We start from the raw sequence: 12,745 nt of genomic DNA on the forward strand, positions 1-12,745 counted from the left end.
ACTGTTCCTATTGGCACAAGGTACGAGAAGGCACTGATTTAAGGTGATTGAAGAAAGAAGCAATGGCGACATGAGGAAGAACTTTTTCACGCGGTGAGCGATTCAGATCTGGAATGTTCTGCCTGAGTGTGTGTGGTGGAGTCAGACTCAATCGTGGCTTTCAAAAGAGAATTGGACAATTGTCTGAAGAGGAACAATTTGCAGGGTTACGGGGAAGCCATGGGACTAGGTGAGTCGCTCTTGCAGAGAGCCAGCACAGACACAATGGGCTGAATGGCCTCCTCCTTTGCTGTAACCCTTCAATGATTCTCGGCAACACTTACTGCTGCACAAGTTCCATCTTGGCAATTCTAAACCTGGTTAAATATTTTTTTCAAAAGAGTTTATTCCTGGTGCAAATATCTTTTTAACACTAAAGTTTTAAATCACCAATCAGAAGTGCATGAAGTACATACGAATTAGGAGGAGTCGGCCGTTTGGCCTTCAAGTTAAACACGGACACAATGACTTTAAATTAACGCTTTATTTTTTTGATGTATTTCTGATAGGAAACTCACAGGCAATTCAAATTAAAACAAAAATAAATATAAGAATATTTATGTATAATTGCTCTACCTCATGAACAATTATACACAATGTACATTTTCTTTTAAACTTTAATTTCATAGCTCCCTAACTCTGGGAGGGGTCGTCTATACCACTCTTAAAAATGCACCAAAATATCTCCATGCAAACTTATCAAAAAGTGAACAAAAACCAATACCAGGAGAACTGTTTTATTTTAAACCTGCTTATAGTTGAAATTAAAATCAAACAATAACATTTATCACATTCATTTTTCTTCAAGTACATATACAATTAAAATATTCTGGGCTTCTCACTATAGCTGCAGTAGTCACTTACGCTTTACTATACCAGAAGGCTTGCTCACCATCGCCCCCTGGTGCAGCAATTTTTTGTTCAGAGAATTAATAATCTGTATCAGAGCCTTCTGCATTGTCCACATTGCGGGACAGCATGTAATTGTCCATGTCTATGGACCTGCAGTTGTTGATAGCATAACGCAGTCGCTCCGCCATGACTGCCTGACTAGAGTATGGGGGCAGCCGCAACTGGAAGAAGCAGGTTTGTGAGGTAGGCAAGCTGTCATAAGGCTGTGAAAGAGACACAAGGTGGTGATCAGACGGGTAGAAAATTATAATATTATAAAGTTATAATACAAACCACTCGAGCAGATCAGAATAAACACAGGTACAATCCCATATTTTTGATGAGTATCAAAGGGTTAATTTGTAGTATATGAAGTTCCACTCTGTCAGAAACCAGGATAAAGTAAGACATTTCATCAGCTATATGGGTAGTAGATGGAGCCAAAGATTTATTATTTAAAAGTCAACTTCTGTTGTGGCCAAGGATCAAATTGAGGCAACTTTTACAATCATAATGTTTCTAAGTAAAGAATTGGAGTGCTGATACTATTCTGCTCAGTATGAAAGAAGCAGCCTATAATCTGCTGTCATGAAATTACTAACCTATAATTGAAAACAGCGTGACTGAACAGCTTGGAAAATGTTCAGCTGATCAGAGAGCCAGCATGGAGTTGCAAGGATCTGACTGAAATTTTTTTGAAGAGGTGACCACTTTGAAATAGTGGAAAAGGAACTATGGATGCTATTTACATGGGGCAGAATTTCCCCCCCATTGGGTGGGGGAAGTTCAGGAGCGGGCACACCTCCGATTGGGGGTGCGCCGCCATTTTACATGGGCAGGCCAATTAAGGCACGCAAAAGAGCGCACTCATCTCCCTGAGGCTAAGTGCTGCCTCAGGGAGATTGGCTCCACATTAAAAAATGTTAAGAACAGAAAAAAAAACATTTCCCTGACATGTCCCCTCATGTGACATTGTCACATGAGTTGGGACATGTCCATCACTTTTAGTTATACTTTTATTAAATTTTTAAAAACCTACATGAAACCTCATCCTGCCCGTGGATGAGGTTTCATGCTTTTTCTAATGCCCGCCAGGGCTCCTGGCCTGCCTTCCAATTGATGCTAGATCAACTGTTAACTTTAAAACTGAATTTTATAGATTTTTGTTATACAAAGGCATTAAAAGATATGGGATATAGGTGGGTGTATGGAGTTAAGTCGCAGATGATCCATGATCTTGCTGAATGGGGAGTAGGCTCGAGGAGCTAAAAGGCCTATTCCCATGACTATAATCTTGGTCTCAGATTAGTAGCCCAGCGAATTCACTGGTAATGATCATTACATTTGATTAAAATTTTCATGATCAGAAGGATATACTGGTAGGTTTTGATGTAGGGTGGGAGGAGGCTCATGTGGAGTGTAAACACTGGCTTTTTAAAAGTTCTTTCATGGGATGTGGGCATCGCTGGCTAGGCCAGCATTTATTGCACATCCCTGATTGCCCTTGAGAAGATGGTGGTGAGCTGCCTTTGGGGGTGCGGGGGTATCTGAGGAGTTGCGAATGGTGTTGAACATTGTACAATCATCAGCGAACATCCCCACTTCTGACCTTATGATGGAAGGAAGCTCATTGATGAAGCAGCACAATGACTGCACAATGTTCAGCACTATTCATGACCCCTCAGATACTGAAGCAGTCCATGTCCAAATGCAGCAAGACCTGGGCAGTGTCCAGCAGGTTGAGACTCCACGAAGTCCAGTGTCATGTTGAGGACTGCCAGGAAAACTCCCTCCTGACTGTATACCACTGTGCCACCACCTCTGGATCATGATGGTGGTGTCTGGACATTATCTGTAAAGGTATGATTCTGAGAGTATGACTGTCAGGCTGTTGCTTGACTAGTCTATGAAACAGCTTTCCCAATTTTGGGAAAAGCCCCCAGATGTTACTAAGGACAACTTTGCAGGGTCGACAGGGCTGAGTTTTCCGTTGTAGTTTCTGATGCCTAGGTCGATGCCGAGTGGTCTGTCAGTCCGGTTTCATTCCTTATTAGACTTTGTAGAGGTTTGGCTTGCTAGACCATTTCAGACTCAACCATATTGCTGTGGGTCTGGAGTCACATGTAGGCCATGGTAAGGACGGCAGATTTCCTTCTCTAAAAGGACATTAGTGAACCAGATGGGTTTTTACAACAATGGTTTCATGGTCATCCATCATTAGACTTTTAACTCCAGATTTTAATTGAATTCAAATTCCAGCATCTGCCAGGTGCCCAGAGCATTACCCTGGTGACAATACCACTACACCACTGCCTCCCTGTGTACATGGACACATTAACATTCACATTTTGAGTCCCCACTGCTTATAGGGGTGTATTGGAATACAATTTGCCCACCGTACATGATGGTCAATATAATATTCAAAAGACCAGATGAAGCAAAATAATGACAATGCCAACACTTTCAGTAAGTTACTGAAAATGTGAGAAATATTGTCAAGCGCTATGGAGCAGCAGCAATGATCATGATGTAAGTAACATGCAATTAGGATTTCTGGAAAGATATTTAAAGTCTCTAGCTGGGTGTTACTACAGCTGTCAAGGCTTCCTACTTAGACTCAAAAGCTGCCTATAGCAAACTTAATTAAAGAAATAGCACATCAGCCTGGCTGATATAGCATGGTGCTAATCATACAGGAAATAGCAGCTGTAATTTACGACTATGATATAAATTAACAAAGGCTGAACTTAGTTTGTGAAAGCATTGATTTTCTTAGAGGGCATTGGATTTAATTTTTAAAAATACATTTGGACCAACAAGTAGTTTTTAATATCATAACGTAATATTATAACAGAAGCTCTTGCTTTTCTTGATGAGCCTAGCTTGTGACTGAGGGTTCTTCCCATGTAGGATTCTAATGAGTATTTTATTAGCTTTTACTGAACGTCATGCACAGATGTTGCACACACTAGGGAAGATTTCTTTGTTGACATAACTCCTTAATTAGTATTACTGTTACAATATGGGGACGATAATTCTATTGCAACATTCAGTGCTCCTTAATAAGATATGAACTAGTTTCAACAAAAACAGCTGTTTCTGACTGAAGGAAACAGAGCACAAAGACCCTATTACTAGCAACATTAAAATATAATATTAATGCAAATGGCTCACGGCCATCAACTTCTGGCCAACTTAGCAAAAACCTGTGTTAAATGAGGATGTTTTAAGTGGTGAGAGCTAGAATACCCAACAGACCCATGAAGACACACCTAAGTAAAAACCCAGATGCACAAAAACCTGCAACATGGTAAGGTGCTAACAACCCTATAACAATCTTCATGGTTGAAATATGCGGAACTTTCACAAGATATGCGGAATTAGGGGTCTTTAAAATGGACGTGTATATGTATTCTCATTAAAACATCAAATTGTTATCAATTTAGAGATATTCACATCTGGAGTAGAAATACACCCATATCCCATTCTAAGTAATCTCAATTACCGTAGTTTCATTATTAAGTAGTCAGCACATTACTACAGATTTATTCATTGCACATACTGTTTAAACTGTTAATAAAGTAGTTGGCCAAAATTATCGATACACATCCTTATTGTGGAAGCGTGAAAAGAGATACTGGATTTGACAGAATGCTCAGGTAGGCCTTTGGTCCATTGTTCAACAGGCGCAGCATTCTGCACAGTCACTGTCATGAAGCTATTAATGTGTATAATATTATTGGAAAATATTTTTCTTTTAAAATAGAGGTTTAGTCTGTGGGTGTGTCTTAATTGGATTAAAGCCAACTAGTCTGGGTGCTTTGATGTGTACTAGTTTTGACATGTAAGAGAGATAGCGTGCGTTTGCATTTTTTGAATAGAGCATTCAAGGAGTGGGGTGAATTCTGGCACCTAGTGAGCAGAGACCAAGCAATATGTTTATATTGCTAATAAAATTGGTGCTATGAAAGGGGTTTATAAGAGGCTGGTGATACAATGAGAATTTACATTCAATGGGCTGTGCTAGGTACAAGACAACCGTTTTGTGCATGTAGGGCATAGGCAATGTGAGATCAAAAGCAGCTGGAAGCCTCCAACTGTCTCCACGGGAACCAAAGTGAAAATAACCTGATTTTGAATTCCTACGGTGAAAACGCTTTGCCTGGTGTCTGGTTAAGTCTGAGTTTCTGTTGCCTTAATGGAGATTAGTTTGGGAATTTGTTAAAAGTTATGATCGTAGTAATTTGTAGCCATATGTATATATTTAACTTGTGTAAATTAATAAAAGGTTCATTTAGCTTAATATAAAACCTTTCGAGAACTGGTGGCTGATTCCTGAATTTAGAGTTGCATCTCAAACATATCACTTAAAATTAAAGGTTATGACAGTTGTTTACAGTTTCCCTCTGGGATTTTTAAATAGCTCAGCTGTACCAACTGCACGGTCATAACATTCACTGAGTATTTGAAAAGGCACGTGACCAGCAAGATTCTACGTGTCTCCGAGTGTTTGAGTAGGCTTTTGATACACAACTGAACTCTACACACTACAGGAGTCTACAAGATGGCTAGCAAACATGCATTAAATGACAAGGACTCTACTACTCTCCAAATGAAGAGGTAAACCATTACATTGGAACAGAAACTAAGTGGTACGACATGATGATGCTGGTGAGAAGGCACCAAGAAAAACAAAGATAAGATAAAGTCTAGTGGGCAAAGTACAACTTCTCCGAGCACTACAAAGATCACTTGTAGCAGGTGAAGCATGTTAAGAAAATATGGAACAATTATTGCGTGTGTGGATTGAGTGAGCACCAGATCCAAAGGAAATTAAAAACAAAAAACTACTGCGGATGCTGGAAATCCAAAACTAAAACAGAATTACCTGGAAAAACTCAGCAGGTCTGGCAGCATCGGCGGAGAAGAAAAGAGTTGACGTTTCGAGTCCTCATGACCCTTCAAGGGTCATGAGGACTCGAAACATCAACTCTTTTCTTCTCCGCCGATGCTGCCAGACCTGCTGAGTTTTTCCAGGTAATTCTATTTTTGTTCCAAAGGAAATTGCCTATTAACACATCGACTATCCAAGGAAAAGCTAAGAGCTTGTTTATGAACCCAAAACAGCAAGGTAGTGAGAGCTCTTCTATCATCGAAGCTTTTATTACAAGTCGTGGCTGATAGATTCAAGAGAAGTAGCCATAGTCTACACAGTATCTGGGTGAGTGGTGAAGCTGCGAGTGTGGATTACATAGCTGCCAGTAATTCACCCACCGAGTTTAAGGCATTCATTGATGAAGGAGACTACACACTACAGCAAATCTTCAAGGTGAATGAGACGGGCCTTTTTTGGAAGAGAAAGCTCAGCAGGTCATTTATTTCAACTGAAGGGAAGGCTGCTCAGGATTCAAGCTACTTAAGGTTAGGTTGACTTTGATACGGAGTGGCAATGAAAAAGGTGACTTCAAGATTAGGGTTCATGGATTTTTTAAGTGGTAATGTAGGGTCACAGCAAGGTACGTTTTCCTGTGCCTTTGGTACCTGGAGGTCAAATAAGAAAGTTTGGGTGATGATGAACGTGTTTTCCAAGTAGTTTTAAGTGAATTTTTGTCCAGCTATCAAGCAATATTATGCTCTGAAAAATATCGCACACAAAACTTTGTTACTTTAGGGTAATGCCTCAGGACATCCTTCGAGCCTCAACGAATTCACTAAAGAAGTGTGTAGAATACCTTCCTAAAAATACCACAGGAGGAGGAAGCACCACAAAGCAAACAACTAACACTGTAAAACGTGTTGGAGGCTTTCAAGCTCATTGAGGGAGCACTGAAAATTTTGGAAGATAATGATCCTTCTTTGGAAAGGACTTTAAAAGGTCAGCTGAGAGATTAACAGGGTCACCAGCTGCTACAGGGAGTTGTTGTACCAAGAAAAACAAAAGCACATTGTGCAACAATCCATTTGAGCATTCTACAACCTGCAATTCGCCAAGCTGTTCAAGATGTATTGGTATCAAAAAGTGAGACAGAAGAATAGCCTCAGTCTTCAGTTTCCCAGTAACTCCTTCCTATCCCATTGATGGTGAGTATTGTCTTTGTGTTTTGCACATTGTGTGCATGGTTTTACTTTTGGCTTAAAATGAACTGTATTTCATGTTTGTTATGTATTGTGGTCAAGAATCTTGAATTGGGAATGCATCTCCTGATATTACATACATTTAAATGGGAAAACTTGCTATGGTAGGTAGCTTTGATTTGAGTAGTAGTTTCCAGGAACGGATCTACTACTTAAACAGTGTGTTCCTGTACCGCATCTTACCTAACAAGGTAGACACAGTTATACCTCCTTTAGCCAACATGAGACCCCTGCCATAGGCAGACAACAGAAATACACAGATAATAGTGGGGAAGCAGATTCTCCTTCCTGATTGGCACTATAACTGGTGACTAACCTGCTCACTGCCTCCCTCTCACCCACCCGCAATTCCAGTCACAAACCAAAAAACAATGGCCTGAAATAATCTCGATACTCACCACCTTCAATTAGAGGCGCGTGCTATAGGAAGTTTTTATTCACCTCCAGTGCATATTGCTTAGGGGACATGGGCATTGAAACTGAAGAGTGGGATTAGATTCAGTGGGTCAAAAAGAGGAAACACATGGGCTGGAGTGGCTGAGTGGTCCATTTGATGTAACATGGTGGTTTAGTCAGCAGCTTCAGAGTGCTGATCTTCGGAAGAGCACCAACTTTAAAACCAATAAACGTCCTTCCTCTCACACGCTCTCATGGAGAAAATAAATAGTTCTTACCCTATCAACCTTCATAATCTGAAACCGCTGGGAGATGTCTGCAGTGTTTGCTGGCAGACGAGACCTTCCAGACACAAAGCGCATGAAAAGAACTCGTTCCTCGTTGGAGAATTCCTCTAACGTCTGCCAGAACCACTGGGTCAACTGATGCTGCTCATCAACCTCTCGATACCGCACAACCTTCTTTAGGACTTCCACAGAGATTTCTGGCAGCCCACAAACCATTTGTTCCAACTGCTTCGCAGTAAGGAGAGAAAGCAGGGGAACTGGAATGATCCAAGACATCCCTTCTCGAACAGCAGCCACCTGAATGAATAGCCAAGAAAAGGCAGTGCTTTAACAAAAAGAGAATCAACCACTTTCTAAACTTGCAAAAAAACAGCAAACACATTTACAGTTTTTTCTTCCCCCCGGTGAAATGAGTTATGACAGCTCAGGAACGAATCCGTTCCCAGCTTTTACGACCAGTGTGAACATCAAAAATTCCCGATTAGATTAATTGTGGGATGCAGCACTCCAGACAAGTAGTTCATCAACGGCAGATACAGAGAGAGCATTGGAGAAGTCAAATCATGAGGTGATAATGGAGCAGGGTGAAGAGGGAGGACCGAAGGTAGATAATATTGCAATGATGGAAGGAGGCAGTAGAAAAACAACCTAAGGAGGCAGGGGGCAGGAATTGGGAAAATACTTAAGGGATGGAACCAAAAGCAATATCTAAGTGAAATCTTTTGAAAGCGAAAAGAAATTAAGGCAGGCTGAGGAATTTAATAAGTGTGCCTGACAGTGCAATGCTGATGGTTGAAATGAGGGAGGTCAAAGCACGTGAGGCAAAACTCTAGAGGGAGGTGGGCAGAGATTACAGGGACAAAGCTTTAAGCCAGTGAATACAGAATCATGTCATAAGAAATAGGAGAGGTAAACCATTTAGCCCACTTAACCTGCTCCGCCATTCAATACTATCATGACTGAGTGGATTGCAGCCTTAACTCCACTTTCCTGTCTGTCCCCCATAACCCTCGACTCCCTTGAGATAAAAAATCTGTCTAACTCAGCCTTGAATATCTTCAATGACCCAGCCTCCAATGCTCTCGCTGGAAGAGAATTCCAAAGGCTAGCAGCCCTCAGAAGAAAGTCCTTCCCATCTCTGTCTTAAATGGCAGACCCCTTATTTTCAAACTGTGCCCCTGGTTCTAGATTTCCCCATATGGGAAAACATCCTGTCAGCATCTATCCTGTCAAGCTCTCATTCTTAAAAAACTCCAATGAATATAGGTCCAACCTGCTCAACCTATCCTCATAAGACAACCCCTTCATCCCAGGAATCCGCCCAGTGAACCTTCTCTGAACTACTTCCAATGCAAGTACATTCCTCCTTAAGACGACTAAAACAGTGTACAGTGCTCCAGGTGTGATCTCACCATTGCCCTGTACAGCTGTAGCAAGACTTTTTACTTATATACTCCATTCCCCTTGCAATAAAGGCCAACATTCCATTTGCCTTCCTAATTACTTTCTGTACCTGCATGCTAACCTCGTGTGATTCATGTACAAGGACACCCAGGTCACTCTGTATCACAGTATTTTGCAATCTCTCTCCATTTATATAATTTCTGGTTTTCTATTTTTCCTGTCAAAGTGGACAACCTATTTTCCCACGCTTATACGTCATTTGCCAAATTTTTGCCCACTCACTTAACCTATCTATATCCTTTTGCAAACTCTTTGTATCCTCCTCACAGCTAGCTTTCTTCCCTAACTTTGTACCGTCAGTAAATTTGGCTACAATACAGTTTGTCCCTTCATCCAAGTTATTAAAATAGACTGTAAATGATTTGAGGTGTCAGCACTGATCCCTGTGGCGCTCTGCTCGTTGCAATTTGCCAACCTGAAAAATAACCCATGAAAGGGGGTTCCACCCCCGATCTCTTGCTTCCAGGCACGTGATCCAACTGTTCTGCACCCACTTTGGCCACTGCAATTTCAGCCTCATTATCGTTACATCACTAATTTTCCTCAAACACACTCTTGTGTTCCAAGTAATGAAAATTATTAAGAAAGTGTTAACACTTGAACATACTCTCTTTTTTTCATTTCTCCATAGCAGGAAATGAAGGGCCCCTTCCACTTTCTGTGAGGTGTATGGCAGAGGTCACTTGTGGAGATCAGCATCAATACTGAAGCTCACTCCTTTGTTGGTGCTTTTGAATTATATTGGTGTTCCTGCAGACTGGAGAAGCTGGAGGGTAAACGGCTGTTAAGCCTGGGACCTAAATTCTGGGTAGCAATCTAGGGCTTCATGACAGCCTTCAACACTTTTGTAAAAGAAGAGAAAGCCAAAGGTTGATTGATCTTCAGTAATGCCAGATGGATCTTGTCACAGGGGTTGGTAAAATAGCAACAAGTATCTTTAATAAACGTAGAAAAATACCCCAAGGCACTTCAGAAAGGAATAAAAATGGACATAGGGCAAAAATAAAATATTAGAAGAGACGAACAGGAGACTAGAACACAATTGATAACAAGTATTGCTTTCTGGCTCCATATTTAAATCCAGCACCAATTATTCTGTCAAACTGATACACTGTGTAAGAAATCAAACTGTGACCTAAATTGATCTATTGAACTAATTTTGGTGATCCACTTACCTGCCGATCAATTTCATGTAGCCGATACTCGATTGCCCTGTCCACGTACTCCTTTCTGTTGGAAAAGGTGAGTGGGATGCTGTTCCCACCTGGGATTATGGGAACCATTTTGCCATCAGCACTTTGGCCCACAAAAGAATCAAGAGGTATCATCTGAAACACAAAGAGAACTGTTATTTTCTTTTACTCAATGAGACTGAAAATTTCGTCTTATACAACAAGAAAACCGGTGATTTGAACTCTGGATTTTACGAACACAACATCGAATATTTTGTAAAACACGAGAAAACTTGAGGGTGGTCGGCAATATCATCATGTGAAGGTCAATACTGGCTACATGTTAGAAATATCCAACAACTCCGCATTCATAAACGCCTTAAATAATATTTTTAAAAATCCCTAATTCCACAGGGGAAAGAGCCCTTTGAACCTTGAGGGAAAAACTAGGCCTTCCTTTTTATGATCCGTTTATTTTATAAAATACTAACCTCATGGAAATTCTCCTCCGTAATCCCACCATCTTCAATGTGAAGAATGCTGTTAAGTGTTTGTACATAAAGCAAGTCTACTTCCTCAAGATCTTCCAAAGAAAGTGGAATACAGCAAAGCTGCTTCCATACCATTGGTGCTAAGTGGAGATCCAATGGTTTCTTTGTACGAATGGCAACACCCATAAGAATTCCCAAAAACTTGAACTGCATTAGATGCTCATCTGAACAAGTTGAAGGGTTGAGGAGGAACCTGTAGGAAGAAAATAAATGTTCCTTTTTAAAATGGGTGAACAATAATTTGTTATTGTTCCTCAATAATTAGCTGAATAAAAGGGTGAACTTTATTAAATTTGGGCACCAGGGTCTAGTGATGGTTAAGCATTCAATGATATTGCACGGGGCTGATTTTGCAGGATTTCCAAGACAGGCCCCATTAACTTATTCAAGATAGCTCTCAGCCATACACAGTCAAGAAAATTACATGGGCCATCCTTACTGGCTGCAACTTAGTTTAAAGAAATGGCTACATTGGGGGTGAAAATGTTGTTTCAGCCTTTCATTGAATGAATAAGGGAAAAGAAATGGCTGGAAAAAAATATCCAAGAGAGGCTAAATAAACGTGGAAGCAGTTGATCGAATCGGTGGGAAAGGTGATGAAGTGGAGTGGCAGCGGGAGCTCTGATAGTTGGTGAAATAGAGGTGCTGCTGCATGAGGAAGATTGCCCTGGGTGGCACTCCACACCTCCCTAAAGAACAGACATACAGCATGCACAACAGGAGCTACTTCTGGGATCAGTGCTGTGGACAGTAACTATAGATATGGTAAAATGCAGCACACTTTAAGCGATAATGCAAGACTATCCTAAAGTGCCAGTTATTAGGTACACTACGTACATACAATCTGCTCCACATTTACTCATGGCCAATGTCAAACCCATGTACAATCTTGCACCAGGGACAAAAATTCCCTGGGTGTGCGGCAACCTGAAAGCCCCTGCGCAGGCTGCGCACCAGTCAGCCCCTTTAAGCTACCGCACATGCACGATCGCACAAAACAATTTAAAGGGCTGCACACTCCAAAAAAAGGGAACATCATCAGAGATTAGTTACATTCAGTGCACCACAGTGAATGCAAGAAGTCGGCCTTTCTGGAGCGTCTGATTTCATCTTGTACTACTTCAGCCATGCAAAATTATATTTATGGCATTTCAAAACCTACTCGTCCTTAACTTTAACCTGATTTGCCAATCACCACATGACTCATCACTTAGATCCTGTTGTTTTGACACCACACTGTGTCAAACAGAAGCAGTGACACCATTTTCCTCCAGGGGAAGTTAGTCCACTTTGTTCAGGAGTCAGCTCAGGCTCTGACTCCAGAATTACAATCAAATTTCAGGTGTAAGGTGGATTGCTCAGGCTCTCTTTGCTTGTCTGAAGTACCGTGAGGTCTGATGCCAGAATGGAAAGAACTCAGGACGAGAATCTTCATGAAACTGCCCCCTTGTTGACACTGAAGAATGGCTAACGGGGAATTCACCCACTCAAAGAAGCAACTAAAGACTTCCTTTGAGCCAAGGCTTCGGTTCATACTTTCCTCACCTTTTTACATGCAGAAAGAGGATTGTCCTCTTCCCTCAGTTAGTTCTCACTCCCTGATCGAAAGATGGGTCTGGTTTAGGTAGACGGTTCCCATTATTAAGGGTGAAGCTTGGTAGCACATCACCACCATTTAGTTTGACTGCTACAATAAATGCTTTAGCTATTTATCTCAGTTCTCTAAACAGGGGAGGAACTAACTGATCAGGAATGCTCAAGAAATAAAAGACCCTTGCTCCTCGAGACTGAGCATCATGATGGTCTGGCA

General features: G+C 41.1%; 1 protein-coding gene across 9 annotated transcripts in view; it reads right to left on the bottom strand.

The window, feature by feature from the left end:
* Window positions 1-508: 508 nt before the first annotated feature.
* herc1 (HECT and RLD domain containing E3 ubiquitin protein ligase family member 1) overlaps window positions 509-12,745 on the bottom strand; it is a 228,449-nt gene continuing 216,212 nt past the window's right edge. For all 9 annotated transcript variants that reach the window (XM_078532511.1, XM_078532510.1, XM_078532507.1 and 6 more), the window contains 4 exons: window positions 10,876-11,128; window positions 10,388-10,540; window positions 7,740-8,045; window positions 509-1,154 (listed from right to left, as the gene is read on the bottom strand). In XM_078532511.1, coding sequence (XP_078388637.1) covers window positions 969-1,154; window positions 7,740-8,045; window positions 10,388-10,540; window positions 10,876-11,128 — 898 coding nt within the window. In that variant the 3' untranslated portion in view covers window positions 509-968. The remainder of the gene's footprint in view (window positions 1,155-7,739; window positions 8,046-10,387; window positions 10,541-10,875; window positions 11,129-12,745) is intronic.

This window comes from Cetorhinus maximus, chromosome 30 (genome assembly GCF_964194155.1).
Source record: "Cetorhinus maximus chromosome 30, sCetMax3.hap1.1, whole genome shotgun sequence".
NCBI classification, from domain to species: Eukaryota; Metazoa; Chordata; class Chondrichthyes; order Lamniformes; family Cetorhinidae; genus Cetorhinus; species Cetorhinus maximus.